Source organism: Eleutherodactylus coqui, chromosome 7 (assembly GCF_035609145.1).
Source record: "Eleutherodactylus coqui strain aEleCoq1 chromosome 7, aEleCoq1.hap1, whole genome shotgun sequence".
In the NCBI taxonomy this organism is placed as follows: Eukaryota; Metazoa; Chordata; class Amphibia; order Anura; family Eleutherodactylidae; genus Eleutherodactylus; species Eleutherodactylus coqui.
Window position 1 is genome coordinate 15876662 of NC_089843.1, and position 21631 is coordinate 15898292.

The 21631-nt window shown below is 42.5% G+C and overlaps 1 protein-coding gene across 1 annotated transcript in view; it reads left to right on the plus strand.

Annotated features, from left to right (window-relative positions):
• The first annotated feature begins 1077 nt into the window (after positions 1-1077).
• Positions 1078-21631, plus strand: part of LOC136573413 (vomeronasal type-2 receptor 116-like) — a 59643-nt gene continuing 39089 nt past the window's right edge. The window contains exons 1-2 of the mRNA XM_066574705.1: positions 1078-1137; positions 2418-3197. Coding sequence (XP_066430802.1) covers positions 1078-1137; positions 2418-3197 — 840 coding nt within the window. The remainder of the gene's footprint in view (positions 1138-2417; positions 3198-21631) is intronic.

The following is a 21631-nucleotide window of genomic DNA, read 5'->3' on the forward strand; positions in this document are numbered from 1 at the left end:
ATTAAGTCACACTGGCTGACATCCTGCGCCCCCCCCCCCCCCCCAGCATCTATAGCAACTGCATGCAAAAAATACTGATTATTACGGGTGTTACATTTGCATTTTGGCCAAAACACATAAGCTGACGGGCCGTGCAAGGCCACCACACATCCGTCAGAACCTACGCTATCGCACTATTAACTAAATAAAAATCACAGAGGTGATGCAGTATATGAAGATGTGTCATTGTCACGTCTTGACAGGCATTTATTCATGGCAGCCCTGGGCATCTCCAGAACGCCCACAGATGCCATGGCAGCTGAACGAAACCTGTGATTTCAATGCGGAGGTGCTGTGCGGAACCCTTGAATAATGATTGAGGGTCAATAACTGTGATTAGCATCAGCTCTGATCATGGCTGTTACCGTTGGGTGTCTGCTGTCACAAACAGTTGGCCCCTGCAATCCGACTCCATATAAACCCTGCACACTGAGCACATAACTGTACATCTTGGGATGTTAAGGGGTCATAAAAGCTATGTAGCTGCAGCATCGCATAGGGAAACCCCAGATACTTGACAAATGTGGAGAGCTGGGAAGGTTAAGTGTTGGCTTGTCATGGCAGACTCTTTTCCCAGAAGGATAACACATAGCCAAGGCCAGAGCTGGATTGCAGGCCACCGTTGACACTCCTAGGATAGGGAATGCTAATAAAGAGGATGATGGGGGTAGTAGTTACCACGGGTGTCGCGACCGTTCCTACACACTGGTATGTTACACGGCAGAGAATAACCACAGACACTTATTTTCTACCTCGGGTCCCTAGGAATGGTTAGGGCCCAGGACGAACTTTTCTTGGAATAACTTTGGCAAAACAATTACTATACAGCAACTCAGGTACAATTTTTCACAGTGCAGGTAAGAAAGAAGATCAGAGGTCAGGGAGGATACACAGGAGGAAACCAGTTCTACAGTCTGCGTTATCTGTCAGGTACCACTCCTGGATGGGGAGCACTCTGCAGGAGGAAAGGGGGTGGAGTCACTCCACAGACACTCTGGTAGTGTTATTTACTTTTGAAATTTGCACTCCGCACTAAATATGCATGGGTTTGACTTAGGAGAATACTTCTACATGGTGATCCTGGCTTTGGACGGCCATGTAGGAAAACTTGTGGGCTTGAATTTAGCACCTCTACACTGGGTCTTGTCAGGAAAAGTGATTACTTACAAAGGATCTTTCTTAGGCTTGGGGGTCACTCCACTCTCATTCAGATCTCAGTCACTATGGGATATCTCTCCTTCTCTTCCATCTTCACCACAAGGAAGCTGTAGGTGCTTTCATGTGGCTCTGTGTTTGGTGATACTAAGGTAGCAGACAAGATGGAAGACTAAACTCCTTTTCTGCTCTCAATCACTCCTATTTATAACTTCACTCATACCACATGACATGACAGACTAATACATTTACATGCAGGCAATGTTTTTATTAAAGTTAACATTTCAAGTGCCACAGCTATGCAACACACACACTGGAAATGATAGGAAAGCTTTGCAAAGTGCATCCATATAGGACAAACATGTACATCATTTATGGAGGGGACCATGATGATGTACTGGGCTACTACATAGACAGTTGCTTAACTTTGCTTTAGAAAAGTAAATTAATAATAAAAAGAGAGTTCAGTGCAGAAATAGTCCTAGCCTTTAACCCAGTCCTGACGTGTGGGGTGCTGCCCAGATGTTATGGCAGCCTGAGACCTTCTGAAGGCAGAAAGCACTTAGCAGAGGGGGCGTTGCCATCTTGGATTCTGAGCTATAGCGCACACCTCCACACCTTTGTGTTCAGCAGCCACAAATGGTGGCACAGCTCTGACAGCCCTACTAACGCACCATAGCCACTCTCCAAGGTAGGAAGCACGGTGCTGAAGAGGTGGAAGGGGAGAAACACCATCACAGTGCATATAGCTATGCTAAGGAATAGCTATGCATGCATCATGTATATTCACTGCATAGTTACAGGAACTCACTGATGGTAATAGGCAATTTTAGTTTATAATACGGACCAAAATAGGACATGATGGGGTTTTTAAAGACGTAAAATTAATTTGTGAAAAACGCCTGCTTGAATACCCGAGTAAAAATGAATGGGGTTTAAGCTGACCATATTGTGCATAATGCGGAACACAAATATATCCGTGTTAATGAGTCTGTATAAATAGTCATTTAAAGGCTTCCATAATGCTTATGAGGTCCTTATTGAAATTGAGTTTGACACCCATGGTCTAAAGATTCAATAGATTTTTTATCCAGAATGAACCACTATGATGAGCTAGCACATTTTACAGCTATCTAGTCTAGGCTTGTACTGTCTAATTATCAGACAGTATTACTAAATCTGCCTCTTTGTATCTCTAATACTGATGTGTTCTTTATCTGCAGCTCATTTATGGAGTCACCGACCCCATCCTGTATAATAGAGCCCTATACCCAACCACATATCAGTTTGGTCTTGATGACTTCAATCGATATCTAGTTATTGCTACATTTCTGCACAGCATGGGATGGAACTGGGTTGGACTCATTATAGCAAGTAAGGGATGTGATGAAATGAGAGTAAAACAGATCTTGGAGGACTATAAGATCTGCATTGAGTATATCATCAATCTGGGCGATAAAGAGAAAGCAAAGAGGGAAATATCTAAGATCGATAAATCGACTGCTGAAGTTGTGGTGATCTGCGGATCTTACTCAGCAGGTTATGCTGATATTATCGGAGAATCTAAAGCGCTTATTGACAACAAGACTGTGATCCTCGATGAATCCTGGATTGATATAATATACAGAAGACAATCCGACATGATGACTTTTATTAACTGCAGTTTAGTTTTTATGGTGCTGATAAGAACAATAGTGAACGTTGAAAAATCTATTAATAATGTGAACCCAACAACCCGTCCAAATGACCGGCTGCTGGAAGAAATCTTATTCGAGAAATTAAAATGTCTAACTAAAGATAAAAGAAGAAATGACATTTACCAGCAGCTCTATAATCGCCATGGAGTGAACTGCACCGAGATGCATTATATTCCACAAACCAAGTTCAAGATAGGAGATAGAAGTTTATACTATACATATGTATCCGTGTATCTTGTGGCGCAGGCCATACACATGATGATAGAAACTGGTAATGAGTCAAGTACACACCAAATACAGCAACGGGTAAGTTTAAACCCCTTAAGGACGTAAATAGTGATGAGCGAGCACCCAAATGCTCGGTTCCGCGTAATTCGAGTCAAGCTTTTCGAAAATTCGAGAGCTCTACTCGAGTAATGAACCGCATTGACCACAATGGGAGACTCGAGCATTTTTGTATGTGAGACGCCGGGAGACGCACTTTTTTTTCTTTTCCTTTTTCCTCTCTCTCTCTTTGACAAAAAAATTGCCAATGACGCGTGGGGCGGGGGTCGAACACAGCTTGATGCTCGTTCAAGTATGTTCGCTCAACTCGAGACGTTAACCTTTTTTTATTTTTGTTTTCGGTTTCTCCTTCCCACTTTCAAAAAATCATAATTCTTTTCTTTACCCATCACTATAACTGTCTTTTCTTGTGGGATAAGCTGTATTTTTCTTTGATACTATTTAATGTACCATATAACGTACTGAAAAACCTTTACGAGTTTCTAATATAAAGAAAAGAGGTGGCAGCATAACTGGTGCTTCAAAATATTATAAAACTAAAACTTTTATTGTTTCATCACTTAAAAAGAGGCAACGTTTCGACCAATTATGGTCTTTTACAAGCCTACAAATCAACATAAACAAGTTTCTAATTGAAGTGAAATGGGAAAAAAAAAAGTTCGGCCATCTTTGCTGGCTCTTGTTTCTATGGTGCACAAACTACGGCAAAAATGGCAAGATAACTATTATTTATGTCAGTACTATTAGGATGATACAAAACTTAAATAGGCTCGTTGTTCTACTTAAAAATAAAATCTCTTGAAAAACATAAAATTATTCTGTGCCGCCACCTTCTGACCGCCATCATTTTTTAATGATTCATTTTTAACCGCGCAGTTATTGTGGCACATCCTGTAGTTTCATGGATATCGTGTACCATGTTGGAGTACATACAACTTTTTGATTGCTTTTTATTTAACTTTATCTTGGAGACGGGATGACCAAAAAGTGTAATTCTGGCATTGTATTTTTTTTTTCTGGACAACTTTTACCACGCAGGATAAATAATGCATTACTTGGTAAATCAGACTTTTATGCATGTGGCAATACCAAATTTTAATTTTGTTTGTTTTGTTTTAATTTTGTTATAAATATGGGGAAAGATTTTCTTTTAAACTTTTATTACTAGAGATGAGCGAACCTGCTCGTTTCGAGTAATTACTCGATCGAGCACCGCGATTTTCGAGTACTTCCGTACTCGGGTGAAAAGATTCGGGGGGCGCCGGGGGGTGGGGGGAGGCGTGGTGGAGCGGGGGTAGCAGCGGGGAACAGGGGGGAGCCCTCTCTCTCCCCCTCTCCCCCCCACTCCCCGCTGAAACCCCCCACTCACCCACGGCGCCCCCCGAATCTTTTCGCCCGAGTACGGAAGTACTCGAAAATCGCAGCGCTAGGGCGAAAAAGGGGCGTGGCCGAGTACGCTCGCTCATCTCTATTTATTACCTATTTTATTTTTTCATGAATTTTTTAAAATTCACATCTTTTTACATTTTTTCGGCTCTATAGGGGACTGGAACTGGTGGTCACTTGATTGCTTACGCAGTATAAGGTAAAAGTATAGTATTTTGTTACACTGCAACTGTACATCCTGTGTTGTGAAAGAGTTAACCCATTAGGCCTCCCTCACACAGATGTTTTTTTCAGCGCAACAATAAACACTGTCAGAGGCTCCCATTGTTTGTAGTGGAGCCTCTCATACAGCCCCAGACAGCCACTCATTCATGATCCCTATGATAAAGCATTGAGGGGTTCTGCATTGCAATGCCTTATTGCTTGTAATAGCAATCATAGGCAACGGCAAGCCAGGACGGCAGTTTCTGGTATCTAGTTGCCATGGCAACCTGTCAGCCCTATGCAATTACATAGATTGTGGCATGTAGGTGGTTAATAGCTGCGGTTGCTGTCCTCACATCCCCTGCTGTTGCAGCAGGAGGCTGGCTACCGCTAACAGCCGACTCCCGCTGCCAGATGGCGCATACTCAGCTAATGTCACGCATCATCCACAGGACATCCTGTTGCATTAAGTACCATGCTGTCATAACGTAACTTAATGTCCTATGGCGCTAATGGGTTACAAATTAGCGGAATTTTTACAAAACATTTACATGCCATAGAAGCATGTTAGAAATTTTTGATTAATAGGGGTCACAGTGCTGAGACCCCAACCAATCATTAAAGCAAGAGGGCAGAAGCATTCAATCGAGTTCTGTTATTATAGCTGACAGGTATGGACCCACTGTGCCAACTTACCAGCTAGGCCGTGATCTTTGACCAGTGAGGATAGCAGATGATCCCGGTGGATGAAGATGTTGGAACGTGACACTGTGAGTCTCTCTGATCAACAGGCAGGAGAGGCACAAGGAGTACCAAGTACAGGTAGAGACTGATGTCCTCAGATGGGCTATGGGAGATGGGGTATTGTCCTAAACTGAAATAGGCTTCGGAGAAAAGCCCTGCTTAGGGCAATCGTTCTGAGAAGAATGGCCCTACAATCTTTACCTGAGACCTGCCTATCTCTGAAAGGGCGCAGGAAAGAGGATCTGAAAACTAAAAGCACACACAGAGAACAATAAAGATAAACAGAAGAGACCACAGAGATGAATACAATACAAGACAGGACGGCACTAGGGAACAGGAACACGGGAGAAGTACAAAACATAGAGCAGAAAAGCACTTGGAAATGGGAACCTGACTGGATAGCTGTAGCAAGATACACCAGCACTAAGGCAATGAAGATAAGATCCCAGCTCAGTTTAATAGGAAGCTGATGGCTGATGTTTAGCAGGTGAACTGGAACATTAACCCCTGCACTGCTGGAAGGAAAAGTACTGCAGTTCAGGTTACCATAAAAACCAGACGACAACTCCGTCTGTTGGAAATAACCGGAGGCAGGCAAGTCTGGGGCACAGGCCTAATAACTGTGAGGACTTGGCATTGATTGGCTCTCTTCTGCAGAAGAAGACAAGCTTTAGACTTTCTAGGATTCTTTCTTCAGCTGAGATCGGGTATAGTTCTACGTGAATTCACCCTATTTTATTATTAAAATTAAATGTTAGTAGTAATGTATCTATATATCTCGTAAAATCACCCTCTTTGGGTAAAGTAACAGATGGCACGTCCACTTAACATATCTTATCAACCCCCCAACCTCATTGTAGTAGTGACAGGCGGACTCATCCCTTTAATAAAGATCATAAACCCAACCCCATCCCTGGAGTAGTGATAGCCTCACCCCATGACATGTCATGATTCTGCTAAAACAGAAGTTATTCATTTCCCATGCAGACCCGTAACCATTCTCTCTACCTCTCCCAATTCCTCGTATAGTAGCCATTGTGGTATAATGATAAAGTGTCACCCAACTGTCCATCAGTTACCACCCAGGATACTGGGAAAGCTAAACTCCTCAATATTTTTAATGTCCCCTTGCTTCTTCTGAGAAGTCTCTGATGTCTATGAATTTGATCTCAGGAAGTCTTTGATCACGATGGCAATAAAATTGGCCATGGACAGGGGTATATTAATTAACCCCTGCCAGGGAGGTTTGACACCTCGGGCATTTCCCATAGGCATCCTGGCTTCAAGATTCAAATCATAAGAAAATCTTTTAATAAGGTTTACTGTTTGTGCAAAGGCCCTAGCCCGATATCATCTATATATTTGTCAATGTCTGTTTGTTGGAGCATTACACACAAACTCTACAACCAATTACTATGAAATTTTGCACTTAGTATAATTTTGACCAAGAGAAGGTTATAGGCTAAAAAAATATGTTAAATGTTGTCTTGGAAACCTTATTTACATTTTTTGCCTTTGCTTGAATTTAGATGCAGCCACGAACCAAATTTGCTTTCGCCAATGGATTCTATGTACTTGATTTAGTATTACTGGTTATTTCCAACAAGTAATTGCCACTAGAAGAGTCAGACTGAGGGTTGAAAATTTGTGTTTCAGGACTGCTTTTAGCGCCAGTCTAATCCTGGAGGAGGCCACCAATGATTTACCAATTGTATCCTTTCTAATTCTGCCTTGGATGTCCGTGTGGATAACCATTTGCAAAAATGATATGTCCCCAGACAGGAATGCATGGAGCAAATTTATGAACACCGTCCCTAATTTATTAAAACCTTCTAATAGTAAATCAACACAGCAATAAAAGACAGTTTTTGGTGCCCATAGCAACCAATCACAGAACAGCTTTCATTTTGTCTCAGCACTGAGGATTGAAAACTGTTGCCCACAGCAACCAATCACAGCACAAGTTTCATTTTATCTCAGCACTTTGAGGATTAAAAGCTGTTGCCTATAGCATCCAATCACAGCACAGCTTTCATTTTACCTCAGCAGTATAACATATAGCAACCAATGATGGTGCAGCTTTCATTTTACCTCAACAGAATAACAAATGAAAGCTGAGCTATGATGGGCTACTATTGGCAATAAAAAATGCTAAATTTTACTCAAATTGGACCAGAACTGGAGATTTGTATACGAAACAAGCAAAAACTTTTTGAGTTTTAGATGTCACGTTTTGTATTGCACGCGTTCTGTATCGGGCACCCGGGCTAGTAAATTATATTTTCGAAATTGGTCGGCCAGCCGATTAAAACACATCTACACACATTGAGGCAGAGGCCCCAGAACACCCCCAAATGGCGTATACACGTACCTTGTTATAATTTAAGTGTCATGCTTGATATAGCTAATAGATAAAATCATAACCAGAAATATTCCGGCATATATTCCCGATCAGAGGATCTCTTGCGGAAATATGGCCAAAATGGGGAATAATGGTTTTTCAGAGGTTGTACACATATAACCCATCCTTATCAAAATAACCTCAGAGGGGCAGAGGGGAAGTATGTTCTGTCGTATCCTTTATAACTCGGAGCTGAGTGAATCCATATTGTCAGACTTCAGAGATATGCTATGGCGTAAGGCCTTCCAGTTTGCTTCAGTGACTTTGCACAAACCAGAACCTTGGGCCAAGTATCCTAAATCTGCTACCTTTCTTTATTTTCTCTTTGTTTTATTTTAAAATAGTGTCTGTTCTGTACACCTGTAGACCTTACTTCCATTGTAACATATTTTTCTGTATATTTCTGTATACCTATAAATACTTAGCACTGCTAATGTTTTTTAGAATAAATCTGCAATTATTAGTCAAGCATTGTCCATTGTAAAACAAACCTTAATTCCGAAAATTGTGTTCATAATTCCTAGTCTGGGTTCCAGCTTACCTTTCAAGTCTGGTGATGGCAGCGAGTGTGTGTGGATAATGCAGAGAGCTGAAAGTGTTATACCAGTTCAGGGGTGATTTGAGCTTCCGTTCTGCATGCGTACAGGAGCCAGGAAAAGCAGGGTAAAAAACACCTGTACTCTAATGACTCCGCACTTGCAATTCCTCCAGAGTAATTGATCCAGGTTCTGCCAAGACAATTAGTAGTGGTGAGTGTGCTCATATTAGTCGATCCATGACAAATCGGTGACAGAGGTGGGATCAGCATGGAGTCCCCCCTCTCTCGCCTTGACAGCTGCAGTAAAAGAACTCAGGCCTATAAAACAATTTTTTTTTTCTTTCACAAGAATATTTATTGGTGATTCTAGTAGTATTCCACCTCCCAAAATCTAAATATGTTGTAGAAATTTTTCATGAGTTTTTTTGTGACATGTATTTGAAGTTATATAAAATTAGTACTTCTGTAAGTCAACATTATGTAAAATACAGTTTATCTACAAAATTGATGATTGATGGAAATATTATGCTTCTGGGATGTCTCTGTTCATGGTCCAGCAATAGTCAGCGAGTATACTAGGGCTCCAGTGAAATTCACAAAGCTCACTGCTGCAAAGTTTGAAGGCCAAATTGAATAATAACAAGCATACATCAGTTAGAATTTATAGGCAAACATCATATAGCATTCATCTATTTATAGTATAGTTTGAGTTTACAAAGTTACCCACATAGAGTGAAGCAGGGGTAGAGGTCTGTTTTAGGCAAAAAACTGCCCTGTATTACTCTTGGAAATGAAGTAGGAAAACTATAAATTTTGCATTAAGTTTTGGTGACTCCAGAAGCTGCATTCAAGTCCATTTTTAATCCTTCCAGGATTTCTCTAGTAACTGGATTCCTCACAACAGTAGAGCGTATATTACCCTCGGCCATTGCCTGCATTAATATGTCTTAGCCAAAAAGCTAAATTTTTTTGACTATACTGTTGCTTTGTGTTGTATTACGCACCAAGTCCAGTATGTTAGATCCATGAATTACAGCACTCTTGTAAATAAACTCACTTTTATCACTCCACGTTGTAATATTTCTGTTCTCCAACAGTCTATTTAGTGGAAGCTCAGCAATCTTTTGAGACGCTGCTTGACATTAAATCATTGCTTGCATTATGCAAAGTAGACTTCATGACTGTTGCAGTTGCTTTCACCAGCTGTATTAAAAGGCCCCAATTAGGCCTCCTTCCCACGAACGGATTTACGCCGCGTAAATTCGCGGCAAAAATCCGCTGCATTGCACCCTGCTATTAGGTTCTATTGAACCTAATAGCACAATGCTCACGATGCGTAATTCCACCGCGGAATTACGCACCGCGATTTCTCCCGTTCTCACCCGCAGCATGCTCTATTTTCTGCGGGTGAGGACGGGCTGTACGCGCTGACGGCTTCCATTGCAGTCAATGGAAGCCGTCCGTTCACGCTATCTCCCGCTGTAACCAGCGGGAGATAGCGTGAAAAAACGCTTTCCCGCCCACCGCCGCGCGTCATATGACGCCATATGACGCGGCCGGCCGCGTCACGTGACACGGCCAGTGACGCGGCGGCGGCGGGCGGTGACGCGGCGGCGATGGGCGGGGAAGCGTTTTCACGCTATCTCCCGCAGGTAAGTATAGGGGCTCTGGGGGGCGCCGTGACGGGCTTCACTGCATAATATTACGCGGCGGAGCCCGTCACGCTCGTGGGAAGGAGGCCTTATACTGTAATCTCTCAGACATCTTGTCAGAACTATCCACTGATATTAATATAGTCAGCGTGATGATAAATTCACTTTTTAGAGGAAATTTTTTTATAAATAAACACCGCTGATAAAGCTGCTGGAAACAATCCCGTTCTTAAGCAGCATTCCTCAAATGTATTCACTGTTAAATCTAGTAACACCCATAAGAGTCTTGTGTGACATCCTCAAAACTATTACATTTGTCTAGCAAGCATAACAATTTGCAGTTCATCACTGGGTAATTAAATAGGACCGTGTACTTGGTTTGTAAATTTATCTCTTAAAGAGGCACCTGGTGTGATTGGAGTTCATGGGTGAGGAGGTTGGGTTAATAAAAAAAGAGATGTTGGGTGAGTGGTCTACCTCGTAACCCCTGGACAGCATTAGGAACAGTATTATCACTACCTTCAGTGTTAGTGGGGCTCAAGAGCTTGCCTTTTGTAGCACAATCTGGCTGAAGGAATTTCTACAGCAAGAAAAAAGGAGAGAGGATCCTGCAATGAGGTTCATAGGATGCCTCAGGAAGGTATGCTGTGTTATTTACTGCACCCTCTGTGCTAGGTCCTGTCCAAACACCAGAACCCCAGTTGTCAGAACTGCTGGTAACCTGCCATCTCCCATCCTTCTGCCAAAGGAGTCCAGCAGACAGACCTTTGCCCTAAATATGGTGGAGGCATGGGGTGGAGGAGGGACAGGTTAAGTTTGGTCTGCAGGGGTTTATCAAGAAGTCTGTTGCAGAATTTATACAAACTTTGCAGGTTTCCACAGGGTGTTCGCCTGGTTTCTGTGAGGGTATGCTGCTGGATTTGCACTTGCCCACAACCATGCTGGAAGGCACCATTAGGTGCATGAGACTTGCAGCACAAAGAGTGGAGGCTGTGCAGTTGGTGGCGTTACAATGAGAAATTTCAGCCTTGTAACCAGAAATAGGTTGGGCAACTAAGGCCACAGATGTTGTGTATTCAATCGCAGAAGCAGCCTTGTTCCTTTTAATGGGGAGCCATGGTTGGGGCCCTGGGGCCAAGTGCCATAGCTCAGTGACCCACAAGAGCCTGTTGGCTTTTCAATGAAGAACAAAGCCAGGTTTTCACAAATTGTAAATTCCACCATGAGTGTTCCTTTTGTGATAACAACCATGCAGCAGTGCATTGCTTCCACAGTGGAAGCCTCATAGAACCCTGTAAGTGTTCATGCGATGCAGCCGAGGTTGGAAAGGTATCTGAGGAAGTGGCAAAGAACGCTTCTTGCTGATGGATTTAGTTGCGGTTTTGTGATCCTCATTGAATCTTCAGCACTTCTCATGTTATCAGAGGTCATTTCATATGTGTTACCAAAAGTATGCAGCATGATTTGTGCATTTGTCAGGTATTTATGGAGGAGTTTAACCCTTTCCAATCCACTGTCTGACCTCTGAAGACATTATGATTTAAGGCTGTACAGCTCCGATGTTGGAAGACATCCGTCGGGATTCTCTTACTGTATATTGCCAGCCTCTCTGCTATCGGAGCCTATCCAATGTGTCACCTCATGCAGTACTGGCTATTCTAATGTGAATTTTGAATTATTCATGGATATGTCCAGTGATATTCATTTTGGTGCGATATTGTGAACTGTTGGTTTGTTGGCATTTGGCTGGGTGTCTGGGGCACTTTGGGTTCACTAAAACTTTATGCTGCTGGAACCATTTCCTATTGTCCTGGCTATTGATTATGGGAACCCTATATAGAAAATAAATGCATACGTCTTTGATCAGATAATTCATCAGTGGTCTGTGCTGTCAGCAATCTAGCTTCATCTTCTTTACCTGTCTTTACTTTATTGCATCACTTAGTTTTGCAATGTCTTCTGCATAACATCCTGTTTCAAGATAAATATGTCTCTAGAGAGAAGAATGTGGTAGCTGATGCTTTGTCTTGTTTGTGAATGTTCATGTTCTGTGAGTTGCACCAACTGGTGAGGAAATGTGGCCAGTATTACCTAGATCAATTATGGGACCTGGTCATAAACCGTTTGTCTGTTTATTTCCTAGTACTTGGAGAAGCCATTATTCAGCTAGGATGGAATTATTGCACGTGGAGGGATCCAGTTTTCCAAGTGTTGATCCTCAGTATTCTTCGGTCACATTGGATTATATAGTGAATTTATATGGCTTGGGGGCATTGGCTTTTATGATAGCTAAACTTTTGACTGGGGTAGCGTTTATGCTTTAGCTCGGTGGTTTCTCAGATGTCACCAAGTCATTTTCCATGCAACAGTTGTTAAAAGGTTTGATACGGGAGCCCTGTACAGTGAATTTACAGCGTCCTGTAACATTTTCTTTGCTAAAATGTTTATTATTTAATTCATGTAGCTTCGGATGCTTACAAGACTTCATTATTCAGAGAAGCTTTTGTAATGACATTTTTTTTTGGAGCTTTATGGGTTTATGAATTGGTTGCTTTCAGTTAATTGGGGTTTGGCAATATCGGATGTTTTAATTTTGGATCCAGTATTAAACAATTTCATTCATAAATCAAAGTTGATCAGTTGGCTAGAGGTTCATGCTTATCTATCTCAATCTACGTTTTGTCCTGTTAGAGGGGTTTGGCAATTTTTGGCTGTTAGAGCTTTATCCCCACAATGTTTGGTTCACCAGGATGGCTTACCTTTGACACACCTCTAGTTTATTTCAGTTTTTCGGGCCTTACTATGAAAGTTGAGATTGTCAGCAGTGAAACTTGGTTCATATTTATTTAGAATTGGGACTGCCACAGAGGCAGATGCTTTGGGCCTCAGTTTGCAGAGTGTTAAGGCTTTGGGTAGATTGTTTCTGGTCATATGTTCATCCAGATTTGATTCTGACCTAAGCATTTTTTTTGTGGGTTTTGTTTCTTTCCTCAGGTCCAGGACTTCTAAAAATATGGATCACGGGGCACTATTTTATATACTGGGCTTTTTGCAGGGCATGAGCATATCGTATAGGCCCTATCTTTGGATTGTGGTGGGCACAATTAATGCCAGAGAGCATGACAGCAAATAGACAGCTTATACCCTCATTTGTATCATGGCCTCACTTGGCCGGGAATGATTTGGGGGAATGTAAAATTGACACATATACGAAGCCAGATTAAATTGTATTTAAGTCCCATTAAGGCCATGTTTCTGCAGTGCCTCATTATGTGGTCCGAAATTGTTGCTAGGAGAGCATAGATGGGGGGGGGGGAGGCAAGGGATTTAGCAGCCATATTTCTAGCTGTATCCTTGCAGAAAGGTGTTACTATAAACTGTGATTTAAAGTCACCAATCAATGTTATATCCAAAAAAAATTATAGAGTTTTTGTCAGATACTGGTAAATTGTGAATTAATATTATTGTTCAGAAATGAGATGACAATAGGTACGTTATCCACACTTCCATCCCACACAACCAAATTTTATCTATGAAACGGCCATACCAGTGTAAAAGGCGGAAATGTTCATTGTCATAGGTGAAGATGTCTCTCTACTCCCACCAAGAGACAAATAGGTTAGCAAGGGATCATGAGAATTTGGCTCCCATAGCCGCTCTGCATGTTTGTAGATAGTATTGTTGGTCAAACATAAAATAAATATGCTCCAATAAATATTGCACTATTTAAAGATATATTCTTTCAATTCACATGTGTAATTACTATAGGTGTAAAGATGAAAAGCCAAAGCTCTTAAGGCAATAGTATGTAGTATCCTAGAATATAGAGCTTTTATATCACGTTAACCATGAAAACAAATCTTTCCACTCAAAATCATGAAACCTTTCTAATACCTATTTACAGTCCCTACTATAACCTGCTGTTCTCTGTACCAATGGTTGCAATAGGATATCCAGCTATTCACATATGTTCTCATTGAGAGACCCCAAAGCAGCGATAATAGGTTGCGATGGCTGTTGACAAAGGCTATTGTAGCCGAAACACGTTCAGCGCAGACCTGTGAGCTGTATGCTATTTATTCAATAAACAACCTAATTTTTTATAACAGTAGCAGCTCCTTTCCACTTCTACTTTTTTGATAAGAGACTTATGCATTTTAGGTAAGGCATGGAAAATGAGTGTAATTGGCGAGTCTAAGTAAAGATGTGGGACTTGTTTGTCATTTAAAAATACCGAGATTAAGACCTTAGTCTAAAAATCTCTCATGGGGTTAACGGCTAGTTTCCTATACGTGTTCACATCTTCTAAGATTTCTAATGCAAGAACCCTATATAGATCTGACTAATACAACAATAGCACCCCCTTGTCAGCCTTCTTGATGATAATATCGTTATTATTTTTCAAATCAATAAGTGCTAATCTTTAATGGTAGTACAAGCTGTGCTACATTTATTGCATTATGGAAGCATCATATAGTTTAATTAGATCCCGCTCAACAGCTGTCTGAAAGTTGTCAACCTATACTCTTGTATGAGTGGGATAATAAGAAGCATTGATGTGGGAAAATTGATAGTCTGAATACTGCCCAATTTTCACTGGTGACTCTCACATTCCAGTTGTAACAGCTTCAATAAAGAAACCTGTATCTGGAACATCAGACTGCATAGCAGCAAAGTGTATAGCAAAGCTGCTGGGGACTGGGGGGGGGGGGGGGAGAGAAAAGGGAGAATGAGAAGGTTTGATAGATTGGTTAGGCAAAGTGAGTAAAAGGAGGAGCATGGTACTTGTGTTCCAGGCAGAGGAAGGAAGAGGATAGAGGATGGCAGCATGAAGAAGAAAAGAAAAAAAACATGGAAAACCTGTTGTTGCAGATCCGAGAAGCGTTCACCAGCGAGTGTCCCCAGTGGCTGGAAAAGGTCCTGGAGGCGATGCAATGCCCGGCAATTGCAGCAGAATAAAGACAGCAGGGGTCAACCTCCAGATGTCAGTGGAGAGGTCCAGGATAGGCCGCGGAGATGCCGGAATCCACTAGCACTGCTGAGTCCCAGCCCGGCGGTGAAGAGAGGAGGGAGAAGAGTCAGTCCTGGAGCAGCTTCAGACATGGTTGACGGAAGAGGAGAGTCAGCAAGAGGGTTGACAGGAGCAGAGGCATCGGGTGTGTGGCGGACGACGGGCAGTGTGGTCCACGGTGCACAGACAGCAGGAGGCAGAGCAGTGGTGGCAAGCAGTAAGTATGGCCAGCGGAATGGGGCAAGGATATTGTGTTGTTACAGGGTAATGGCAGCTGGCTCGAGAGGTTTTGCAGCGGGACAGGGGGATGTAGATATAGGCAGTATTAGAGGAAGGGATTCTTGGCACAGGGATATTGGATCTTCTTTGTCTGTCTCAAAAGAGGATGATAGGTGCCATCAAGGGGAAGAACAGCAAAGCAGGAGGGCACAGAGGGAGGCAGCCTATGGCAGTGGCCATTACAGGCGTCAGGGATGGTCTTTCTGCATATGGTGCCAGCAGTCGCCATCGGCATTTTCGTCTGCATCGTCAAAGGACAGTAGGGATGGTCATCATAGGGCCAGGAAGGAAGCAGGACCTTCGGCCCATGGGGCTGCAGAGAAAATGAGGTGTTGGGGTGCATCCCACATCCAGAACTTGAAATGCACTCGGCACATAGTCGTCAGTAAGGTCACCAGTCTTTGTTAATTAGGTGGATTCTTCCTTTGGCAGAGCCAGAGGTCGGAAAGAATAGGGGGGGTCAACATGCAATGATGTTTGGGAAAGTGTGATGTCGGTTGCTGATGATCGTGATGGGGATTTTATAGTAATGCTGAAAGCGCTGGTAAATTGTTTTGAAAATGAAAAAGGGCTTCCAGTGTCCTATAGTTATCCGAGGGGCACACACCCGCCCGATGGTAAAGGTTCTTCTCATGCATCCAATGGCTCACCAAGGGTTGCGAGCTCGCGGAATGAGAGTTGGTTTTTGATGGTTTAAAATATGCTGATTCAAAGTTTTGTGGTATTGCCCCCTTAGTGTTGGGCTGATGGAGGAGACAACTAAAATAGTGTGTACATGGACATTTGGTTTTCATTGTAGGCCGGTCACATCACGGTTGACAAAGGATGTTTTTACAAATCGGGGAGCAAATAAAAATCCGTGGGTAGTCAAAACATTTGGGAATTGGTTGCAGGCCTCTTTGGTTTCAGCTCATGTTGCGTGACAACAGCAACCGCAAAGAGGTCTGGATTTTATTGTATACCTCAATACCATTTATAGTGCATACAAAATACATGGCAGATTGGCCTGGTGCATTATGAAGAGGATTTCAGGTGATGGGCGTTCGGGGTTAGGTTAATGATCTGTGCAACAAAAGTGAGAGATGTTTGGATCCAATTGATTTTGGCTTATAGACCGCAAAATGCTTTTTCTTCCATAACCCAATGGCTCTTGTTGGTCATTCAACAAGGAACATTATCGATTTTATGCCACGTGTAAATTTAGCCACACGTGCTCGGTGTGTGGTGGAACACATGCAACAGTACTCTGCTTCCACAAATAGCGTGCATATGCTGCAGCTGCGATACCCGGTACATCAACAAACTCCAGTGAGAAGCAGCTACCTGGAACCATGGTTCAACAGGTACCACAGGAAGCAGGAATCAATCCTACTTAGGCAGGACTTTGCAGAAAGTTTAGTTATACCACATGTTCCAAAGACGACGTTGTTGTTAAACGTTAATTTGAAGACCGCTTTAGATAATGTTGATTTGGTAAAAGAAAAGTTGTTGAAAGAGGCTGAGGTAGGTCATATGGTGGACCCTTTTCATGAGCTGTCATACAGAAATTTGCAAGTTTCCCCTATAGGCCTGGTACCAAAGAAGGAATCGAGTAAATTTTGTTTGATAAACCATTTATCTTTTCCAGTGAGTGTCTCTATGAACAATGGTATATCAAAGGGGCAAGCAGTAGTCTCCTATACCTCTTTTGATCGCAAAGTTTTACTGGTTTGTCAGGCGGGTGTGGGGCCCCGATTGGTGAAGGCAGACATTGAATTGCCTTTCTGTTTATTGCTGGTGCACCCTAACTGTTTACATCCGTTGGGATGCAGGTTGGAAGGACAGTTTTTAATAGATGGAGCATTCCAATTGGCAAATCTATCTTGTATTACTATCTTGAGCTTTTCAGATCATTTTTGGAATGGATGCTTATGTACAAGACGGGCATCACGTCGGTCATACAGTATCTGGATGATTTTTTGTTTGTTCGGCTGAAGGATTCCCCAGTTTGTGAGTTTGTCATCTTTTCGGGCTTTGATGCAAAAAGTCGGGGTACCGTTGTCGGAAGATAAAATGGTCGGCCTGTTCCCATGCCTGGAATTTTTGGGTATCAAGATTATTTCTGAAAACATGTTTATTCAGTTAGCAGTCAAAAAAGTTGCAAATGATTGAGACTGTCAGCAGTTCCCGCAAAGTGCCGCTGCACTAGATGCAGGTGTTACTGAGTTTCTTAAATTTTGCATGCAGGATTATCCCCATGGGCTGGGCTTTTTCTAGGCATTTATTGTTAGCAACAAAAGTTACAAGAGAGCCGCATCATTGAGAGTCGGGAAGATTTACATGTGTGGAAAGTTTTTCTCCAGACTTTCAATAGGAATTTTGTTTGTTTTTTGATGCAGTAGGAGCCATTTGTTTAGGAGTTATTTTTGGTGACCATTGGTGCAGGGCTCCTTGGCCAATGTCATGGGTGGAAAGGCATTGGGTCAAAAGCATTGCGTTATTGGAGATTTTTCCAATAGTGGTGGCATTGGAGGTATGTGTTAGGTCCGGCGGCTCTCGGGGTCCTCGTGCCCGCAACACTGGTCCTAGTTCCCAAGCTGCGGGGGTGCGGCGCAGATGAGCTCCAGAGAGAAAAGAGCAAGAATGCAGCCCATTTACTGGGCAGAGAAAAGAGCAAGAATGCAGTCCCAAAACATTTTTTGAGCTGCGGCCATTCAGTGAGCCAGCTAAGGTATAGAATTATCGACTCAGTGCTCCCAAGCATAAGCGAAGGACACATGGAGAAAAGGCTAAGATTGTTGGAAGCTAGGTGGATCTTTTCATTAGACAACTTGCAACCAAAGGGATTGAGCATTGATTACAATTCAATACCTTTTTTCTCTAATTAGGCAATGTTTGTTGACAGAATTTTTGGAATGATTGCTCTTGATTTTCATGTTTTGCGTTGCATGTTTGTATTAATATATTTATGGTTTGTTTTCTCCTCAGATCTCCAGATATAGGGTGTGAGGTGGCTGTACATGGCTTCTTGCAAAATGATATGCGGCCTTGGGGCTTCACAGCTCTCGAACTTTATGCTCATGCTGGAACTTATGTCTCTAATTGATGCAGATAGTGTGTCCTTTTTTTCTATGGCCCTATGAGTCACCTTATGGACATTTTTGTGGATTACAATATGTATGCAAATTATCACATTCAACGTCTTTTAAGCAGTATTTTTGTCTGGGTGTTCTGTTGGTATATTGGCCCCATATGTTGGCTATTAGGGACAGGTCATTTCAGTATATCTTTTTTCTCTCCTCCTTCGTGTAGGGAAGTCGTTAAACCTCTTGTGCAGTAATGGAGGGGTTGGTTTTATAAAAATATGCATGAACAACACATTGGGATTTTTTTTATTAGACATATATTTATTGTTAAAATATATATATATATATATATATATATATATATTTGTTTAGAGTGATACAATATGCATGGGGTCAGTTGGTTTTTGCATACATATTGTCGCTGCGCACATCATGCAGTCAATTGAGAATCTGGAGTATGTGCATGTTTTGGTTCTACTCCTTGGAAGGCCATCGTATGTGCAAGTGCAGATATCAAAATAAAGTCATGATATATTCTGGTCATTTAGGGTGTGTGCCCCATATCACAGTATATGTATGAAATTATGGGCGTTAGTTCAAATTAAGCTCCAATGGCTGATTAGGGCTGTTGGGTACAGCCTTCATGCGCCTGCGCAGTTAAACAGATTTATTTATGACACTCCATATTCTATAACAGCGAGTGCCTGATTTCATGATCTTTGGATCGTGCACATGCGCTGATACACACATTGGAAGCCAGCAGTCCTTCATGTGACAGATGGTAAACTTCTGCCTGGCACTATTTGATTACAATTGGCTGCATGACGCCTCTACATCTGGGGTAAGGAGAATTGTATGTTTTGTAATGAGCCCGCCACAGCCGGCAGGGGCTTTAACTTGTTTTAATTAGTCTGTGTAGGTCTTTGGTGCATATTCCTAGCAGCTTATGTATTTATTAGTGTGGGGTGTCAGTGTTGCTATTGACTAGATAAAGGCAGCGTGATGCAGTTGAAACGTTGCCAGCTTAAATTTACTCAATAAAGGATGGAGAAATTCCTATTGTGAGTATTATAGCATCAGTACCGCGGATGCGGCCCATACATATGCAGGACTTTGTATGTATGTCCTAGATTAAGTGGGTGGTCGGGTACCCTTTCCTTTGGTAGCAACAAAGAGAATGGCCAATATTATCATAATGGCAATTTCTGCCTCCAATTGAGCCTTAATGCATGAAGTAAAATTTTTCTCTCTCTTTAAAATAATAACTACCATATAATCCTCTACTGATCAACACACAATATTCACAGTATAGCATACAAATTCACTTAATTACTACTATATCTCTCATCTGACACTTTTTGTTCCCTAAACTGACAACCCCTTCCTCCGTAATTTATTTGGAGGAAAGTAAAAAAGCATTAACTGTTTCTAGTACAAGAACTGCACAATGGATTTCACTGTCCACTTTTAGTATCCCCTTAATATAATAATAATCTTTATTTGTATAGCACCAATTTATTCTGCAGCGCTTTAAAGCATGGAAAAAATACAAACAATACAACAATTACATGTGAAATACAATCAGTTTGAAACAAATGGGGTGGGGATATTAAGGGAGGTACAGGGGGGAGCAAGGCATGGGGAACACAGGCAATAGTGGATTTAATGTGGAAATCAATTATTAGAAAGCAAACTGGGTGGGGCGGTAAGGAGCTGCAGGAGTAGAGGTCATTTGCAATAAGCAGGGTGGAAGGTGTGGGGAGCCATAGGGAGGGGTGGGGGACTAGGGGTATGCCTCCCTGAAGAGGTGCATTTTTAAGGGGCATCTGAAATTTTGTGCAACGGGAATTCTCCGGATGCCTTGCAGTGGAGCGCTCCAGAGAATGGGTGCTGCTCTGGTGAAGTCCTACAGGCAAGCATGTGAGGTTCGTATTAGAGGGGTGTTTAGTCTGAGTGTGTTAGCGGATCAGAGTGTCCCGGCTGGGTAGTGTACAAACAGGAGGGAGGAGAAGAGTTAGAGAGGTTCTGGGGAGGTATTGGGACATCCTGCTGAATAATGAAGATGTGAAGAATTGGATCCCCGCAACTCCAGCTATCACATTCCACCCAGGAAGAAACATCAAGGATAGACTGGTCAAGAGCCACATCTCTCCCTGGCAGTCTGATCTCATGTGGCTTGGGAAAGTAATATTTAAGGGCACCTTTCCCTGTTCTGATTATTCGGCTTCTGAGTTTATTACAAAAAGCTGGTCCTTCACAAGCGCAGTAACAAAAACTGTCTTTCAGAATAGAGAGTTTATTAATTGCGAAACAGCCAATGTCATCTATATGGCCACATGCACCTGCCCGATGAACAATGTGGGCAAAACATCACAAAACCTGAGGAGAAGAATTCATTCACACATCGAGAACATCAGAAGGAGGGATAATATCTCATTGGCTAATCACTAGAGATGAGCGAACGTACTCGTCCGAGCTTGATACTCGTTCGAGTATTAGCGTGTTCGAGATGCTCGTTACTCGTAACGAGTACCACGCGATGTTCGAGTTACTTTCACTTTCATCTCTGAGACGTTAGCGCGCTTTTCTGGCCAATAGAAAGACAGGGAAGGCTTTACAACTTCCCCCTGCGACGTTCAGGCCCTATACCACCCCCTGCAGTGAGTGGCTGGCGAGATCAGGTGTCACTCGAGTATATAAATCGGCCCCTCCCGCGGCTCGCCACAGATGCATTCTGACATAGAGGAGGGAAAGGGCTGTTGGTGCCGGAGCTGCTATAGGGAGAGTGTTAGGAGTATTTTAGGCTTCAAGAACCCCAAGGGTCCTTCTTAGGGCCACATCTAACCGTGTGCAGTACTGTGGAGGCTGCTTTTTGCAGTGTTGCACTTTTTTTTTTTTTGGTATATCGGCCGTGCAGAGCATTGCGCCCTGCAGTAATACTCCAGGGCCAGAAGTGGTGGTTAGGCAGGGACAGAAGACATATTGATTGAATATAGGCAGTGGGCCTTTGCAAAATCATTTGGGGAAAAAAATCTATTTGGGCTGCCTATGACTGTCCTCAGTGTTCTGGGTCTCTGCTGCGTGTAGTAGTTCTACAAATTCATACGCAGCCAGCTAAGTGTTACAGCAGGCTTGCGCAAAATTATTTCCTGGCTCTGTCTGGGCTGTTAAATCA